The 18,650-nt window shown below is 41.1% G+C and overlaps 1 protein-coding gene and 1 long non-coding RNA gene across 3 annotated transcripts in view; both read right to left on the bottom strand.

Moving 5' to 3' along the window:
* Positions 1 to 710, bottom strand: part of cops8 (COP9 signalosome subunit 8) — a 21,778-nt gene extending 21,068 nt beyond the window's left edge. The window contains exon 1 of one of the 2 annotated variants that reach the window (XM_015056976.1): positions 582 to 710. In XM_015056976.1, the coding sequence (XP_014912462.1) occupies positions 582 to 653 (72 nt within the window). In that variant the 5' untranslated portion in view covers positions 654 to 710. The remainder of the gene's footprint in view (positions 1 to 581) is intronic. The other variant, XM_015056974.1, reaches the window with a different exon arrangement.
* Positions 711 to 14,403: 13,693 nt separating this feature from the next.
* The window catches only part of LOC106962515 (uncharacterized), an 18,726-nt gene continuing 14,479 nt past the window's right edge, over positions 14,404 to 18,650 (bottom strand). The window contains exon 2 of the long non-coding RNA XR_001427991.1: positions 14,404 to 14,598. This is a non-coding gene — a long non-coding RNA (uncharacterized LOC106962515). The remainder of the gene's footprint in view (positions 14,599 to 18,650) is intronic.

Genomic DNA, 18,650 nt, shown 5'->3' with positions numbered 1-18,650 from the left:
CTCCAGAACCAACGTAACCATGTAACTACAGGTAAGTCGGAACCACTCCAGCCTCATTTATAATCAGCCGGCTAAAGCTAACTGACAAGCTAACAAACAGCTGAAGCTGGTGTCCAAAGTGACACCCGAGGGCTATTTTATAGTCATCTTGCTCCGGTTTGCTCTAATTAGATTCTAGTTATTTTATGTATTTTTCAGATGAGTTTTAAACAGTGCAGATAAATTTATGTCCGACAGTTGAGAGTTTCAGGTTTTAAACTTGAGCAGCTCCTTAAATCTGTGAAATAACTCTTTACTGAGGAAACGAGTCGGAAGCCAACTTCACCCGCTTGGCTCTCAGGTCTCAATCAGAGCCGAATCACCAAACAGCCTCTACGATGGTCATTTATTTATAATGATTTTCAGCTCATTTCAGCGCTAACTCGATCGGTTTAATCATCCTTCAATGTTTGGATGCCAAGTCATCCAGAAACGGACTAAGCAGGGAACCAAATGTTCGGTTCTACCTTCAAACCGAGCCGAAAAACCCGGAACGACTGAAACCCGAACCGTTTCTGCGGAATTCAACCCGTCCAGCTTACCTCCAGCTCCTGAGCTTCACATTGATCCAATAACTGATCAAAGTTCTCCTCCATGATCACAGCAGCGGGCATGATGCTGCCAGCCGGACTTCTTCCTGCTGTTATTATCTGGACGGTGACTGACTGCAACAGCGCCTCCAGGCGGCACGGGGGGGAACAACACCCCGGAATTACAACATTACAACTATTTACTGTAAAATGTATTATTCTGAACAAAAGTCACTGTTTTTTCAGACATTGTTTAACTATTTAAATTACTCATATTTTAAATAAAGGTCTTCCATCCATAATTATGAAGTTTAGATTACAGAATTAAATGTATTTTTTTATCTGAGGCTGATAAACTAGAAGGAAACCTTTGGACTCAGTGACTCCTGAGTTTAATGGCTGAAATGACCAATTTGTGTTGCTCTGTTACACAAAGTTCCCCCAAATCTGTTCAATTTTTGTAGAAAACTTAACAGATAGTAGAAATAAAACATCTCAGTCAAATATCAACCATTTCTAGTTGTTTAAGTATTTTAAGTTGTTTATTTTCTCCAGTAAATATCCAGTTTAGTTGGTTTATCTCTGGTTTCTGCTCATGAAGGATCAGCAGATTGGTTTACAGTTCTTTAGTTTATAGCTTTTATCAGCATGTTGTTAGGAACTATCCTCATAAAAATGAAATAATTTAACTCAGAAAAGATAAACCCTTTAAAATAATAAGAAACCCAGCATTCTCGGTGCAGGTGGAACCGTCCCTGCTGGTCTGGATGGTTTCTCTCTGGTCATGCAGTCAGACTGCAGCAGCAGCTCAGCAGAAACATCTGGAAAACTCGATCAGGAAGCCATCAGGGCCCACATATGTAAAGTTTACACAGAAACATTCAGGTGAAAGCTCTTTCACCTGAAGTGACACAGGCAACCATATCTGTATTGCTCAAAAAGATAAAGGTCCGCTTACATGTCAGTCTTTCTGCCCTATAAGTCCACTTTGCTGTGATTGTAAAATACTCAGTATATTCTGGCAGGCAGACCGGATCATTCACCAGGACCAAACGGGCTCATGAGGCGACAGCTTCATAGTAATCCTCGTCATTTGTTTAACATAACATATTTGCCGGGCGGGGATCTTGTGCCAGAGGCCATCATATCATTAGATGCCCACAAACATTTGACAGAATTGAACATAGTTATCTGATGAAGGTTCTTGAGCATTTTGGGTTCGGGCCGTCTTTCCGTTCATGGATAGAAATACTTTAAAGATCTCCACTGGCTGCAGTTCAGACAATTAATATCGTGTCGCATTACTTTCCTGTTTTTCGTGGGATGACAGCAGGATGTCCCGTTTCCCCCCTGCTGTTTAACGTAGCTGCAGATCCTCGACCCGGGGCTGATGGGAATAAACTGAGCTGGACAAATCCACCCTGTCAGAACATGCTGATGACCTCCTCCTCTTTCTGACACATGCAAATCCATCCCTAAAGCTGTAAAGTGCATTGAATAATTAGGTAGGACATCAGGATACTTGATCAACAGAACAAAATGTCTAATTTTTCCTGTTAATGATGAAGCCAACCAGTTGCCCCCAAACTCTCTTCCATTTGCAGTGAGTTCTGAAAAATGTGAATATTTAGGAGCAAATATAACCAGAAATTACAAAGATCCATTCAAGCACAACTTTGATACTGGCTTCAGTCAGTTTAAGCAGGATCTGGATTGCTGGTCATTCCTCCCTCTGTCCCTGGCAGGAAGGCTAAATTCAGTTCAAATGGTTAGAATGCCCAAAATGCTATTCCTTTTTCAGACAATTCCAATATTTATTCCTAAATCATCTTTTAAAAAACTAGAGAAGATCTGTCCATGTGAAGATCTGTCCTTTCTGATGGAAGATTCCTCCATCAGAAAGGAGTTGTTGCAGAGCGAAGGAGGAGGGAGGGCTGGCCGCCAATCATCATGTCAACTTTTACTGTCTGTAAACTGTTTCTGTTTAAGCCTGCAGAAAATCAAACGGTGCCTGTTGGTCACTGATGGAGCAAAACTCTTGTAAATCTGGTTCACTGGCCTCAGTTGTTTGTTTGCCATTAGATAAACGACTGATTACAGTTAACACGGTTACACTGGCGGCGATCAGGATCTGGAAAAGCTCAGGATCCATTTCAAACAAAAACTGGGTCTCCTGCCAGCTCCCACATCAGCAAATGCCTTGTTCCCACCTTCTTTAGTTGACTCCACTTTCCATGCCTGGCAAATAAAGGGTTAACTGGGAGCTGCTCAGCGATGGTCATCCAGCAGCTGCAGCACCATCTGGCCGACCTTCTTCCAACGGGTTTAGATATCTGTAGCTGCAGAGCTTTGTTAAAAAAACTTCTCATCAACGCTTCAGACTGCAGGACACAGTGGGACCGATGAGGATCCCATACAGAGAGGGGCCCCATCAACAGTGTACACATTGATCCATGCAGCTGCAGCGCCCTCATTAGACAACATGAAGGAACAGCAGCAGCAGAATAACTGAGTCACAGTGGCAGCAGGCTTATCGTCGATATGTATCAGACCTCATGGCTTAATACAATTTAAGGTATTAAACCACAGGGATCAGATGAGGCTGGCCCAGGATGTAAAGGTGAGAAAGGCACCTGGCCTTCTGGGGAACGTCTTCCAGCCCCTGTCTGAGTCGTGGAATATTAATATTCCCCCAAACGCTGTCAGCAATATTTGGGGTTGTTCCTCTGACATGCAGTGTTTCCACCTGGGAAGCTTCAGCTGCAGCCTTGTCCACACTGACTGCTGTGGTGGAAAACAGAGACTCCGATGGACTGAGGACTGGCTCTCCGTTCTGCCAACACATCTTACAAAACATGACAACCATTGACTCACAGTCAATTCAGCATAAAGTCAACTAAGACTTTATGCTGTTTCTATATCTCTGTAATAGATGTGTGGATTTGAATGTATTGGTTGGTTTATGTTGCTGAAAATCCAATAAAATTTTTTTTTAAAAACCAGACCTGAAAGCGTTTCCATGCTTTCAGTCTGACCTCTGACCTCTGACCTCTGAAAAAGAGCTAAAGATCAGAAGGAAGCAGTGAACTGATGGCCTCTGCCTTACCAGAGGAACCAAACTCCAAACCACCAGGAGGGGGCGACTGTCTCTGCTCCACGCTAGCTAGCAGCCTCTACTTCCTGTCTACTACAGGAAGCAGTATCAACATCTGATGACACCACGCTCTGTATTGCTTCAAAATGAAAACACAACGAATTCACATTTTCTGTTTTTTAATCATTTTAAAAGTTTGATCAAAATTCACACAACAGTTTAGTTTGTTAGTTTATGTAAAACTGGAGCAGTTGGAAAAAAATCAAGAATAAAAGATGCTTTAGCTGAAGCTAGCCTCCATCCGTAGATTGGAGTAGTAGGAGAAGTTCGCTGTAGCAGCATGACTACAGAAGTAGCTCCAGACGACCAGAACCAACAGAACCAGATTTACTCTGATGAATCTGAAGGTTTTTATTCTAACATAAACATTTTGAATCAAAAGTTGAAACTGACAGAGTGAAAAGATTCTCAGTTAATCAGAGACAAACTGGAACCAAACAACATTTTCTTTCAGTTGTTTCTGTTAAACAGGCTGCAAACCTGAGGAGGAATCTGCCAGATTAACACAGATAATCCCATAATCTGACTCAGCTCAGGTTCATGTTTATTACAGACAAATGATAAATCTGGAGGAAGATCTGATGGTCACAGCTCAGTCAGTTCATAAACATCATGATTTATTATCAGAGTGCCGAGTCTTTATAAAAGTTGCTGCTTCTGGACTTTCTTGATTTTTATTCTCATTGAATAAATGAGTCGTATTTCAGTCTGTGGTCAGAGCCGCTCCCAGGTCGGCACATCTGATCAAATCTCCTGCTGTTGAAGAAACGATTCATGAAAAGTGAGCAGCAGCAAAAAGACCCAAAGATTTCGATGCTTCATGTTGTTTTTATTCTGTTTCTGATGAAACTTTATGATCCGGTTGGTTTCATCTGACGACACGATGCAGATTGTTATTTACTTCTCCACAAACTAACCAGATCAAATCAGAGTTTTTAGTCATGAAGTTCCATTTAAATGATTCAACGTTGAGATCAGAAAAACTAAAACCTTCAGTTTAGCAGCAAACAGAAAAATTCATCTGGCAAAACAAAATTAAAATAATTTACTAAAAAGTTTTTATTTAAATAAAGAAAGTGAAAACGGAAGATAAATGCTGAGCTGGTCAGAGTTCATCTGCCCGGCAACAGGAAGGGAAGGACGACGGGGATGAACAGAATCATTTATTAATGATCCTGCTGCTGAGTGTGAGGTCAGGGCAACGCAGCAACGCAACACGGCAACGCTCTGCAGCAACGCAGCAACGCTCTGCAGCAACGCAGCAACCCGTGGCAGAGGAAGCAGCTTCCACATCCAGATGCTGAACGGCATCAAGGAGGAGAGCAGGTTGTCACGGCAGCGTGAAGCAAGAGATGAAACCGATCAGTCAGGTGGAATGGAGATGCAGAAATAATCTGTTACATCACTCCAGCTGCTCTCTGCTCCCAGATTACCACAGGGATTATCCAATTAGCCAGGTTAGCCGCAGCTGCTGGCTGGCCTGTTTCTGCTGCCGGAACCGCAACCTGGACACAGGTCCAGCTAACTCAGTGTTTCTCCACCCTGGTCCTCAGGCCTCCTGTCCTCCATGTTTCAGGTGTTTCCCTTCTGCCACCTGGATTATGTCTCTGGGTGATTAACAGGATCTGCAGCTCCTGATGGTCCTGCAGTCATTTGAATCAGCTGTTCTGGAACAGAGGCTCATCTAGAACATGCAGAGCAGGGGGGCTGAGGACCAGGGGGAGAAACACTGAGCTAGACAGACACCACAACAAAACATGGCCGCCACTGGTTGTCCAGATCCAACATGGCCGCTCTCTGTTTCTCCTCTATCGTTGGAGAGCTAACATGCTAACCAAAGCTAGCCTCCCAAAGCTTCCAGCAGGAAGCAGGTGAAGTTGTTTTAGAGAGTTGTGCAGCAGCTGTGAACTTTAACTAGGCCAGATGTTTGTTCAGTCCAGATCAAACTCACCAAGCAGAAGGAAAAAGTTCTGCAGAGCCCAGAAACACTTTTAGTACGTTAGTGAGATTCATCACAAATTAATTTCTGTAATATTCTTATAAACATCGAGTTTTATGCAAATATACATTCAAGATAATTCAGTCAAAATACCAAATATGACAAAATATTTCCAAAACTATTCCACAGAAAACACAAAATAAAAATGAACAAGGAAACAAAAAGTTCATCAAATGAAATGTATTAATCTGGAGTTTATTCCATAAGAATAAAGATCTGAATTATTTCTAATGCCCACAACAGCATCATAAAGGTCAAAGTTCACAGAGGAGCTGACAGCTGACCTCAAATTATTTTACACTGCTGATTATTTCTCATGTCTTTGTTTGTTAATTATCATATTTTATATTTGTCAGAAGTTTCCTTTGCGTCGCGTCAACAGGAAGTGATTCTGGGTTCTTCCTGTTTGTCACAGCAGATCCACAACTAAACAAAAATATTATTAGATTATTCATTTTAAAGCTGCTTTTTCTTTGAATCATGAGGATTTCTGCCTTCAGTTAACAAAAACTCAATTTATAAGATCAGAATAATAAAAACATAATGTGGGATTTATAAAAATAATGTTTGATAGCTGCTTTCAGGATATTGTTTTCTAAAGATGTTTTAAATCTGGCAGACGAGCCTCAGATTCATTTAATAAGCCTAGATATGATTATTACCTGTTAAAAACATCAGATTTAATCAATACAAAATCAATAAATCAATAAGTTTATTAATGATTTAGTTGGGAGACGCATTGAAAAGTTTCATGATTTGTATGAAGGTGGAAACAAATTGTTGCTTTAACATATTAGCGACAGCCGACGGTAAACCAAACATTTGTTTTGTTATTGAAAGTGTCATAAAACCAATATTTAATGTTTAGATCTCTTTTCAGGTCAGATTTCATTTTCCTGTGAGCTGACAGCCTCCTTCAGGAACTGAGCATTTATATTAAGTTCTTTACATAAACTATTTGTTTTTCTCCTTTTATCAGCTCAGTTTATTGCATTTTCTGCTCATTTCTGTGAGAAACAAACAGAAAGACAAACAAAGATCTTCTATTGGATGATGGTCTAACAGATTTTTTTCTGTGTATTTTTATAAAATATACTTTTTCTCTGAACTATTACTCTGGCTCCCTCACTTCCTAGAAAGATTTAGTATTATTATTACTTGGTGGTTTCAAAGCTGAAGTCATTTATTGTTTCAGATTATCTAATCTCTCTCTGTGGATTTAACAGATTTCTGTTGTTCTGGTTCTGATCCAACACACAAACACAAACCTCTTCATGGACCTTAAACCTTTCCGTGTGATTTCATCTACAGCTGAGGGAACAGCTGGAGCAGCGCAATCAACCGCCGCCCCGCCGCCTCACCGCCTCACCGCCTCAACGCCCCGCCGCCCCGCCGCCCCGCCGCCTCACCGCCTCACCGCCCCGCCGCCCCGCCGCCCCGCCGCCTCACCGCCCCGCCGCCTCACCGCCCCGCCGCCTCACCGCCCCGCCGCTCTGCCGCTCCGCATCATTGGCTGCGTGAGAGCGCGGGCGGAGGCGGAGCGTCCAGCAGCGGCTCCACTCCGAGCTGCATCCCGAACCCCGCAGCCGCATCCGGAGCAGCGCAGCGGCGGAACCGTGGAGCCATGAACCAGAGCGCCGGAGCCGCGCAGCACACCCGGAGCTTCTCCCTGGACGAGAAGGTAAGCTGACCTCTGACCCTAAGGTGAGTTGCTGCAGTAGTACGCTGCCTCAAGTCCCAGAAAGTTGCTCAAAGTTCGGCTGAAGGCGGTGAATGTGTCCGGTGGGTTCGGTTCGGGTTCTGTTGGCCCAGGTCGGGCTGAGAGGAGAACATGGAGAACTTCTGCTGACTGCATCAATAATTCATGGCTCTGCAAATATTCAGATTTAATATTTAATATTGACCTGCTAATATTGACCTTCATGTGTCTGACCCGGAGCGGACGGAACCGGGCCGCTCTGACCCGGAGCGGACGGAACCGGGCAGCTTGAAGTTCGTTAGAGTGGAACAATATTTCAGACTGAAGTTCTGAGGATTCATGGATTAAAACTAAACATCTTAAAGTCGCTGCTGGTTTTTCTTCAGGCCGAGACGCTGGAACGTTTCTGATGGTTCTGATTCTGACGGTTCCTGAGGTTTTTCTGGGTTCCTGTCCGGACCGTCTCTGGCGGTCAGAGCCGCCCCCAGCCTGTTGGCGCTCTGGGTGAAGAACGTTAAAATCATTTCCTCCATCAGAGCTTTCTCTGCTTTTACCTCATAACATCCAGATAAAACTTTGAGGTTTATGGTTTTAAGGAGACAAAGTCAAAAGTTTGAATATTTATCTGCGTCTTTAAAGGGCCGGTACCGCGTTACATCATCGTCTTTGATCGTCATCTGGGGTTTTTCCCTGAGTTTTGCTTTGATTCTTTCATGTTTTCTTTAATCTCTATGGCAACCATTTAGCTGCTAAACTCCTGGGTAGATCAAGCTAACTTATTTTAGCCTGTCCAGGCACATCTCCTCACTCTGCTCCTGCAGACTAGCTAGCAGTAATTAGCAAACAGCTGCTGAGCTCATTATAGGAGCTGCTGCTCAGAGCCGAACTCTGCTGGTGGTTCTGTTTGGATCAGAGCTGCTCATAATCCTCCTGAGTTTCTGTTTGATGGATTGTGAAGCGGCGGCCATGCTGCTGCGGCGCCAAGCTGGAGCGGGCGCCAAAACGAAGGCAGAGTAACAATGTCTGGTATTTCTGTGTTTAGCAGCTGTTGAATCACCACTCAGAAGGTTAAAGAGGAGATTTTCTGTTTAGCAGATAAAACTTATTATTTAAATGAAATAAATTCATCCTCATTATCAGAATTCAGCTTTTTACTCATGTTAGTTTAAAAAGTTTCTTTAGAGAATATTTTATAGAAACTTCATGAATAAAGTATTAAAACTTTATTTGAAATTGAACAACTACAATAAAATAATGAGATGAAATCATTTAACATCAAGGTCGAGATGCTTTTAATGAACAACTTATTTTACTTAAACACTTTAAATGGAGTTAAATTTCAATAAGGATCATTAACATGCTAACAGCATTAGCCTCCCTCAGACCGCTGTTCCTTCAGCTGAAGTCATCAATAATCTGCTGATGACTGACGATCAGTGGATGTTCTAGTGGAGGACGGACTCTGCAGCTCTTATTCATGTGTTGCTGCATCATCATTAAACTGATTCAGATAATTAAGAAGCCAAACTGCCCTGCCCCCTTCTTCTTCTCTGATATTAAATTTAATCTCTACAAACTTTAAATGCAACTTTCATTTTAATTCCTCTGATTTCATTCAAAACGGTTCAGCTGAAGAGACGACAAATAATTCCTGACGTGGATGAAACCTTCAGGAAAAATGTTGGATTTTTCAGTAACTTTGTCAATTAAAATGCATCAGTAATTTAATTCAGTTTATTTCTAATAATGTCTCAAAGAACTTCCAGTTTATCATTCAGATTAGTTACAAAGTTTCTATGGAAACCTTTGACCTGCAACACCAGTCCTCCTGACCAGCAGGGGGCACAGTGGAGAGGAAAACCTCCCTTTTAACAGGAGCAGCCCTGAACCAGAACCAGAACCGGGTCAATCCCAGGAGCCTGGAATCACAGCCAATCAGATTCCAGATCAGGTGAGGCAGCAGGAAATGACAAAACATAACAGGAAATAGTAGCAGATCAGAGATCAGATCAGGGAACCAGAGACGGTCAGAGGAAAGTTTTCAGGCTGAAATTGGGAAACATTCTGGAAAAACCTGGAAGAACTGATCAGGATTTGACACGTTAGAGTTAATAATAATAATAATAATAATAATAATAATAATAATAATAATAATATATAATAATAATAATAATAATAATAATCAGAATAATCAGAATAATCAGAATAATATTATTATTAATAATAATAATCAGAATAATATTATTATTATTATTAATAATAATAATAATAATAATAATAATAATAATAATAATTAATAATAATAATAATAGTTCTCTTCCTGCGGTTCTCCACAGTTCAGCTCTTCGCTGCTCTAATAATAGAAACTCTTTATTTCCTGAATCAAAGCAACAAAAAAAGAATCGTTTCACTTCAGGAAGTTTAATTTAGCAAACCTCAGTTATTTTTACCAGCTTCAGAAAACTAAAATATATTCATAAAGGAAGAAACTGTCAGAGCACAGGCTTTGATCCAGAGCAGCTGCTGGTTGGTTCTGACCAGCAGAACCAGGCTGGGTTCGGTTCTGGGCTGAACTAGGAATCTGGGCCAAGCTGGGATGATTCAGAAATGAAGAACCTGTACATTAAACTTCAATGTCAGGTTTCACACAGTTTGACGGCAGCAAGAACAGCAGAGCTGAGCTGCCAGTAAAAAACCAGTATAAACCAGTAAAAACCAGTAAAAACCAGGACATGAATACTGAATGTTTTAAGCAGCTCTAGATGCTGAGAGGGAGCATGGTGCCCCCTGCTGGTGCATTCTGGGTAATGTGAGCTCTTTGCCTTCAGAACAGCCTCAGGCTTTGACTAGGCCTCAGTTCATCAGGGAGACAAACAGAAACACAAAAGAAAAAGAGGCTGCAGGTAAAATTACATATTTTAAAACTTTATTGCAACAAAAATCCTGAATATTTTCAGCGTTTTATTAAAAACAGATAGAATGTGAATAAACATGTCTGGAATCAGACATTCCCATGGCAACAAAGACTGAATCACATGTGACACTTGTGTGGGTTAGCATTATAGTGACCCTGGGTTAGCATTAGCATGACCCTGGGTTAGCATTATAGTAACCCTGGGTTAGCGTTAGCATTATAGTGACCCTGGGTTAGCGTTAGAATGACCCCTGGGTTAGCATTTTAGTGACCTTGGGTTAGCATTATAGTGACCCTGGGTTAGCATTATAGTAACCCTGGGTTAGCTTTAGCGTGACCCCTGGGTTAGCATTATAGTGACCCTGGGTTAGCGTTAGAATGACCCCTGGATTAGCATTATAGTGACCCTGGGTTAGCTTTAGTGTGACCACTGGATTAGCATTATAGTGACCCCCGGGTTAGCATTGAGAGCTAGGAGTTTCTTCTGTAACTGTCGGGTTGTCGATTTGAATCTTCACTCCGTCTGTCTCCATCGTTGCTGTTTTCCCTTGTAAGACCCTCAACCCACCTCGCCTGCTGCTGGTGGTCCGGTTGGGTCCAGTGAGGTCCTGGCAGCCTTGGTTCTGTTCTGTGAATTATTTCCAGGGATCATCGAGGCGCCGTTTGTCTCTGATGTTCTGTTGCGGCGAAGCGTGAACTGTTGCAGATCCAACATGGCCGCTGATGTTTTCCTGCCAGTCATGATCAGAGCTCATTAGTTTCTCTGCTGGTGAACAGAAATTGCCTGACTGCCGTCTCTCCCCTGCAGTGTTTGATGAAGCAGACCTGCAGCATCTGGCCAGATGTAGGTCAGTGTGGAGGCGGTAATGACATGGCGCCGCCAGGAGGGTGCAGCATCACTCTGGATGAATGCAGCCAAGAATCTGACCAGTTTATTAATGACATAATGTTGTTTTATTGGATAATCTGCAGCTGTTAGCGCTCATATTAGACCAGAGTTCATGTTCAGGTTTGTTATGGTAATCCAGATCTGAATCTGGATTAGATGTAAACATACAGCTCAGTCTTCCAATCAGGTTTCCTTTACAGACGGCTAATAAATGTTATTAATTCAGCCATAAGCACTTTATAAACCATTAATAACTGCTCATTAAGCATTAATTAAGTGCTGTTTGCTGACTGAGTTCCAGAGGTTCTGTTGGACCAAGCTCCAGTCTGGCACTAGGAACAGCCAACTGGACCATCTGTTGGACGAATCAGGTCAGCATAAACAGAACCGAGCCCAGAGATTCTGGAACAAACCGAGAGTCGCTCAGAGTCGTGTTAAATTGGAGCAGAGCTGCATCGTTTCAGAGAGTCACCATCAGGTTCTGCTTCAGGTGGGCAGCAGTCCAGACGTGGTGAGACTGAAAACAGAACTGAACATTAGAGTTAGTTTCTACAGTGGATGCAAAAATTTTAATTAGCTACAGTGGATGCTATCATTAGCATTAGCTGCTACTGTGGATGCTAACATTAGAGTTAGCTGTTACAGTGGATGCTAACATTAGCATTAGCTGCTGTGGGTGCTAAGATTAGTTGGAACAGTGAATGCTAACATTAGAGTTAGCAACTACAATGGATGCTAACACTGGAGTTAGTTCCTACAGTGGATGCTAACATTAGAGATAGCAGCTGCAGTGGATGTTGACATTAATATTATCTGCTACATGTTTAGCATTAAGATGTTGTTACAGATGTCATATCACATTTTTTTCTGACAAACTAAAATGTTCTCTGCTAAACCATCTAGCGACCATCTTCCATAGACTGTCATGGCGTCATTAAGGAGCAGCAGGTTGTGCCGTTAGCCGCTACACTCTCTTCACATCGCTAACCGATCACACATGAACGCTATCGATCTATGCTAGCTACATTAGCAGTTCTTGACTTGCCACCAGTCGGCGTGTCATAGTGAGAACGGAGGGTGACGTCAGCATCAAGCCAACTGGACCTCCTAACTGCAGTACCACCGTTCAACCCAAAGCGGCAGCACTGAGACGGTTTCAGGCTAAATTATTACAGAATCAAATGAATTTACACAAAAATCACAAATTCCACAGAAAAGTAAAGGTAGAATCACAAATAACCTTTTTAGACAATTTATCAAGAAACATTGATTTGGAGTAAATTCCTTTAAATCAGATATTTTATTTAATGATCTGAAACATTTCGGTTTGACCAGTAGAGGGCGTCAATTCTTCTTCACAGCTCTGAAGCTGTTAATGCTCAGGTTGCATTAAGTCCAGTATGACCAGTAAGCCACTGGAGGCAGACTGGGAGCTGCTGGGCAAACTGGGAGCTACTGGGCAAACTGGGAGCTACTGGGCAAACTGGGAGCTGCTGGGCAAACTGGGAGCTGCTGGGCCACATTTTTGCTTTGAGAAGCGGTTCAAAGATGGCTGCCCCGCTGTGTTCCTGGTCAGCCAGACAGGAAGAGCAGCAGAGCCGAATGTGAAAGGCAGAAATGTTCTGGTCGGGTTCGGCCCAGGGCGATCAACAGCAGGGAGAGAGAGAGAGGCCTGTTTGATGTGAGGATCTATTATTCATGTCTGAGCTGCAGACCAGCAGCAGGTTCTGCTTGGAGGAACCAGCCCGCTTTCCGCTGCAGCAGCAGATCAGCGGCCATGATGGTGAAGCAGCAGAACCTTCAGAACCACAGCCTAGACTATTATTCACGTCAACTTGGTAAAATCTCGTCTATGACCTGCTGTTCCAGAATCAGCTGGGAGTCATTTACTGGATCATTTCAGATCTGCCGTCAGAAGCTGTGGTTAATCGGACCTTACCAGGTTCTGCTGGGTTCTGGAGCTGCTAGCAGACAAAGCTCAGCCTCACCGAGCTAAAACAGAAGCTTTGGATAAATATAACGGCTGCCAAAGGAATTATTATTAACATTAATCCAGACTAAAGGTGTTATTGATATGAAAATCTGACTAAATAATAAATGATGGAAGAATTTCACACCTGAAAAGACAATAATTTGGATTATTTAGCAAATTTTATTTATATAGCACATTTTCAGCAACAAGGCAATACAAACAAAATAAAAAAAGGAAAGAAAAAGAAGAAAGAGCAAGAAAAGAAAATTAATCGAATGTTGATCTGTAAACTACCTGTTCAGGGTTGCTAAGTTTCCTCTGGTCTAATCCGAGTTGGAAGAACAGGAGTCTGAAAATAATCTAACAATGTTGATCCACAAGTGTCTCTGGATCTAAATAGTGAGATGCAGAGACCAGTCAGAAGAGAAATAAATGTCACAATTTCAAATTAAATATTAAGTTAAACTAAATAATTATGCTAGCTATTTAGTTGAGCTCTGAGCTAAATATGTGGTCATAAAACATGATTTTTAATGATCTTTCATGTGAATAAAGTGAGTATTAGGTTATGAACTATTTCTAAATATTTAGTTACAAGCTAAATCTGTCCAAGAAATATTATTCTGATTTTTAGCTAAGAAATAGTTAATTATTCCATAAAGCCGCGCTAAGTTTATAGTTAGCCCATAGCTTGGTAACTATTTCTGAGCTAAATTAATATATACACAGGCCAGCTAGCTCAGGGTTAGTTAGCTTGAGCAAGCTAACTATATCTGTGCTACATATTTAGCTCAGAGTTAAATATTTAGTTGCTGAGACGTTTCTAAATGAATGGTGAAAATATGACTGTAAAATGAATCTCCATTAGTTTTTTTTTTACATCGGCCTAAATAAAAATAAATGCTGTTAGCTCGTAAACAGGTTTTCTGCTCATTGCTCCTGTTGTCCACACGGGGGCGCTGCAGCGGGGAACGTCTCTTGACACTGCATGTTGAATAAAACTCACCTGCTGGATGGAACTCAGATTTAGATGAGCTGTTGTACATTTTAAAACCTTCAGGGAAGATATTTAAAATAAAAACTGACATTTTAGTGGAACTATAAACATGGAGGTAATATTATTTTATGCTGCAGCTTCGTCCCATAAAACATCAGTAAAACTTTTACCTTTGTTTCCATAAAGTTGGCTTTTGTTTCTGCTGATTCATTTTCAGGAGATGGAGCGGATCAGACAGAAATCTGCTTTTTCGTAAAATATTTCAGATTCAAATCCATAAACAGGTGAGAGTCCACTATTAAAATCCATGCAAATGAAGGCTTTTATTGTGAAAATAATTAAATTATCATAACTCTGAACTCACTGAAGTCATTTTTCTGGGAGATGCTAACTGCTAAGCTAACGCTCAGATCTCCTCCTCATCATCACTGCAGCTCTGGGTTCAGCGATGAAGGCTGCTCCCTGCTGACCTCTCTGACCTCAGCAGCATGACCTCAGGGAGCTGGAGGTCACCAGACGGAGGAACATCTCCTCTGCTCCATCAGATCCCTGAAGCTTTCATTCTCCAGGTTTCCTCAGTGGGTGATGATCCTGAGCAGAAACGAGTCAAACATGTTTGTGTCAGTGGGAATGTGTGAGCAGAGCGCCCCCTGGAGGCCGGAGGCGGCGCCGCAGGAGGCCTCAGACCGCAGGAGAAGATGGAACCATTGCACTCCGGAAGTGAAAGGGGGGCTATTTCCTATATTATCCGTGGTCTCCCATTTTTATTTTATTTTGAAATCATGTTCACCTTTAGGAAGGAGTCTCACTCTCAGCATGTATTTGAACTTCTCTCTTTTATTTATTTCAGCGCAGCTCACAGTTTTTTTTTAGCAAATTCTGTAGCTTTCGGTGTACTTCTAAATCTGCTCATTAGTCGCATATTTTCGGGCCTGCTACTGCCTCTAGTGGCGTGGGGGTGGTAGTACAACTAATCTAATTACTTTAATAAATTAGAATACCAAAAAGTCTTTATTATTTACTATTAATTTCGGCATTACTGGCACCATAAAAGATAAATTCTTATAAAACACCATATTTTTTCATTTTCTTAAGGATGTAGATATAATTAAATGACATAAACATATACATTATAAATAATACCTATACATCCCCATCAATTATAGGAGGAACAAAATAAATAAGGAGACATGAAAAACAACATGATCAACTATAATAAAAAGACCATTTGCAATGTATATGTAAGAAATTTAATTGAACAAAAATCAATAACAAACAAATTAATTAGGTACAGAAGAATAACAACCCAGGTTGTTACAACCAGGGATGTTAAATAGACCTAAGCAAACATTTTGTTTTTATGGTGCCTTGGATTAGGAGAGGAACTGCAGACCCGCTAGAACCTGACGGGTCTGCAGGTTCTGACCCTGCCATCTCCTGTACCATCAGATGTTCTGTATCATCTCCTAGGCTGATATGGTGCAGAACATTTTGCTATGATTACGTTTCTTATTGTGCTTTTATCGACTATATTGGTTTGATTATTTGCTTATTTAATGTATAACAATATCAGCCAAAATAATACAAATGATCATTTAAAGAACAAATCATACATTAGATTAACAGTAAATACATAAATACTCCCTACTTTAAAAGGTTTGTTAGGGCTTTCTGTAGGTTTATATTGAAATGTTGATATATTTTATGAATTCGTTGTTCAGTGGTCATTTAATGTATTATTTATGCACCAGACCCAGACCTGCAGCCCAGGGGCGGTTCTAGATGGGGGCCAATGGGAACCAAAGAAGTTATACTAAATAAATGTCTTATGTTAATACTCAGTGGTGGATTTTTTAACCATCACAATTTTACTTTAACAATGAATTAAATGTTCTAGTGCTGCACTTTTAGCTGCTGTATAGGGTCAGACTTTCCATCTGCCAGGGATCTGCAGCCTGGATCTCTGGAGACACAAGTGGCTCTTTGGCTCACTTCATATATCCAATGATGAAATATTGCTCTGTCTTTTTTGTTTCAGAAAACACTGACTATCCTGGCCTTCGTGGTAAATTTGGTCTAGAACCAGCCTCCAAACCTAACTCCTTATTTATATAAATTATTCTGGTAATATTATTTGGAATACCAGAATGTTCACATAACTTTTATACTTTTGGCTGAGGACACATTTTGAATATTAAATCAGGTGTTATGGTCAGTTACTCAGTACTTCGGTAGTTTGCCAAATACTTTTTACACTTGCTTAATTAAACATATTTTAAAAAGTATGCTACTCTGATTGGAGTACAGTTTTGGGATACTCTAACCAACTATGCATTAATTATTGCCCTACAGATCACTTTTTAAAATCAAAAATCACCACCATAAAATAATGTCCATCACCGCAGCGGACGTCCCACCACATGGTTAGGACGACGCGCCGTGGGGGGCGTCCCTTATTTGGATTTCTGAAAGGTGGCAACCCTAGGAGAACAATTAAGATGACATGTTTCCTGAAAGCTTAGCTGAGCGTTAGCTTAGCGCTGCTGGCCTCAGAGGGTCCGGCAGAAATAATTATGTCCACATTAACTGGAATCAATCAGTTCTTCCTGCAGGCTGTTTTCATAGAAACTGATTAATTGATTTGGTGAATTGATTGGCAGGCGGCCGCCTGGAAACCAATCCCTGAGTGTTTGTGTCACCGCGGATCAGAAAACGATTAAATTATGGGATGTTTAAATGAAATGAGAGTCTTTCTAACGACCAGACGGCGAGTTAGCCAAATACCGTCCATCTTTTAAAAACCATAACTTATTACAGTTCACACAGAATGGCCTGTGCTGTAGTCCACTTCCTACTTTTGGAGCAGCCTTTGGTCTGCTTGGCGTTCACATTCAAACTGAACCCAGACCTCGGTCCTCGGTTTGGAGTCTGGTTCACCAACCGAACCAGACTTTGACTAGGCAGATGGACTGGAGTTGCATTAAAGTGGGCTGAACAGGACTGGAGGGACGATGCAGCTGGATTAATTTGATGAGTTTTGAATTTGATTTAATATGCAAGATATTCAGCAAAATGAATGAATGATGAACGGATGAAGTGATGGATCATATTCAAAATTCAAATTCAGAAATACTTTATTGATTCCAAATAATATGTGCTGCTGTTTGTCCTGATCTCTCAGCCGTTTCTGTCCTGAAATGAATTTTCTCTGCAGAAATCCTGTTTGATTTCCAAATATATTTTTTCTCAATTAATGCTGCAGATTAATCAAATGATATCCGTCCTGGAAACTGATTTAATTTTCAGTTTCAGGGAAGAGAAAAGCAGCTTTTAATTAAAAAGCTGGTTGACGAGGCGGCGGGCCGATAGCATCGCTGCGTCTGCTGACCTCAATCTGTGCTGCTCACCTCTGCAAATGAATCTGGAGGCAGAAACTCACTTTGGGAGGAACGTCAGATTAATTCATTAAACCTGGACCCAACTTTTCCTCCCACTGATCCTCTCAACTGTTCACACTGCGGCCGGAGACGGAGCTGCTAACAGCATGGAGCGGCTAACAGCGTGGAGCTGCTAACAGGAGCGGCTAACAGGAGCTGCTAACAGCAGCTCCTGTTAGCAGCTCCATCACATCTATCAAAGCAACTGTGATGGACCGAGTTAAAACAGAAGGAGTCACAGGATATTAATTAGAAAAATAGGGTTTTTTATTTTAACCCAAAGATTATAAATGACAAAGGATATAAACTGAGCTCATAAAAGAGGCCAAAGAAACAAAACTGAACTCAGGCAAAAAATGTAAACAAACTGGCTGCACAAAGAAACATAACTGACCTAACAAAGAAACGACACACAGGGTTTATATACTGGCTGATCAGACCAATTAAGACACAATAGGGATAACTAAACAGAATACAATTACAAATAACACAAACAACTAACAGCACAGCTGAGTTTGGCTAAACTAAAACCCAAAAAATGAAAATCAAAAATATTAAAGTTTAAATACTAATATTTACTTAAATACAAAACTTATCTAAATAAAGAAACTACAAATTTCCCCTGCCAGCAGGAACTAGTGGTGCAGTCCAATCAGCATTTAAGCCTGCTGAGCCCTGGCATCCATCTTTTGTCTGGCCACTCCAAGGCAGGTAAGTACCGGCAAAAACAAAGTTAGTTGCAAAAAAATTAAACTTTAAAGTTGATATAAATACACGTTAACTAAATGTACGCGCCAACATAAAAAACAAATGTATCCAAATCAACTAATAAATGTTTTACTGAAACTAAAGTGTTGTATTTGAATGAAAAAAATAAATTATGAAAACTAAATTGTGCATAAGAGTTACCGACTTCTGCCTTCAGAGTGTGGCCATGGATTTGGCCATCACAGCAACATTTATAAACAATTGTATTATTTAATTGTACTGATGCATAATTCAGAATATTTAAATATGCTT

The sequence above is a fragment of the Poecilia latipinna genome, unplaced genomic scaffold (genome assembly GCF_001443285.1).
Source record: "Poecilia latipinna isolate Pla-1442-1.1 unplaced genomic scaffold, P_latipinna-1.0 Scaffold1424, whole genome shotgun sequence".
Classification (NCBI taxonomy): Eukaryota; Metazoa; Chordata; class Actinopteri; order Cyprinodontiformes; family Poeciliidae; genus Poecilia; species Poecilia latipinna.
Note: the sequence above shows the minus strand (reverse complement) of the source record. Positions and strands in the feature narration are given on the sequence as shown.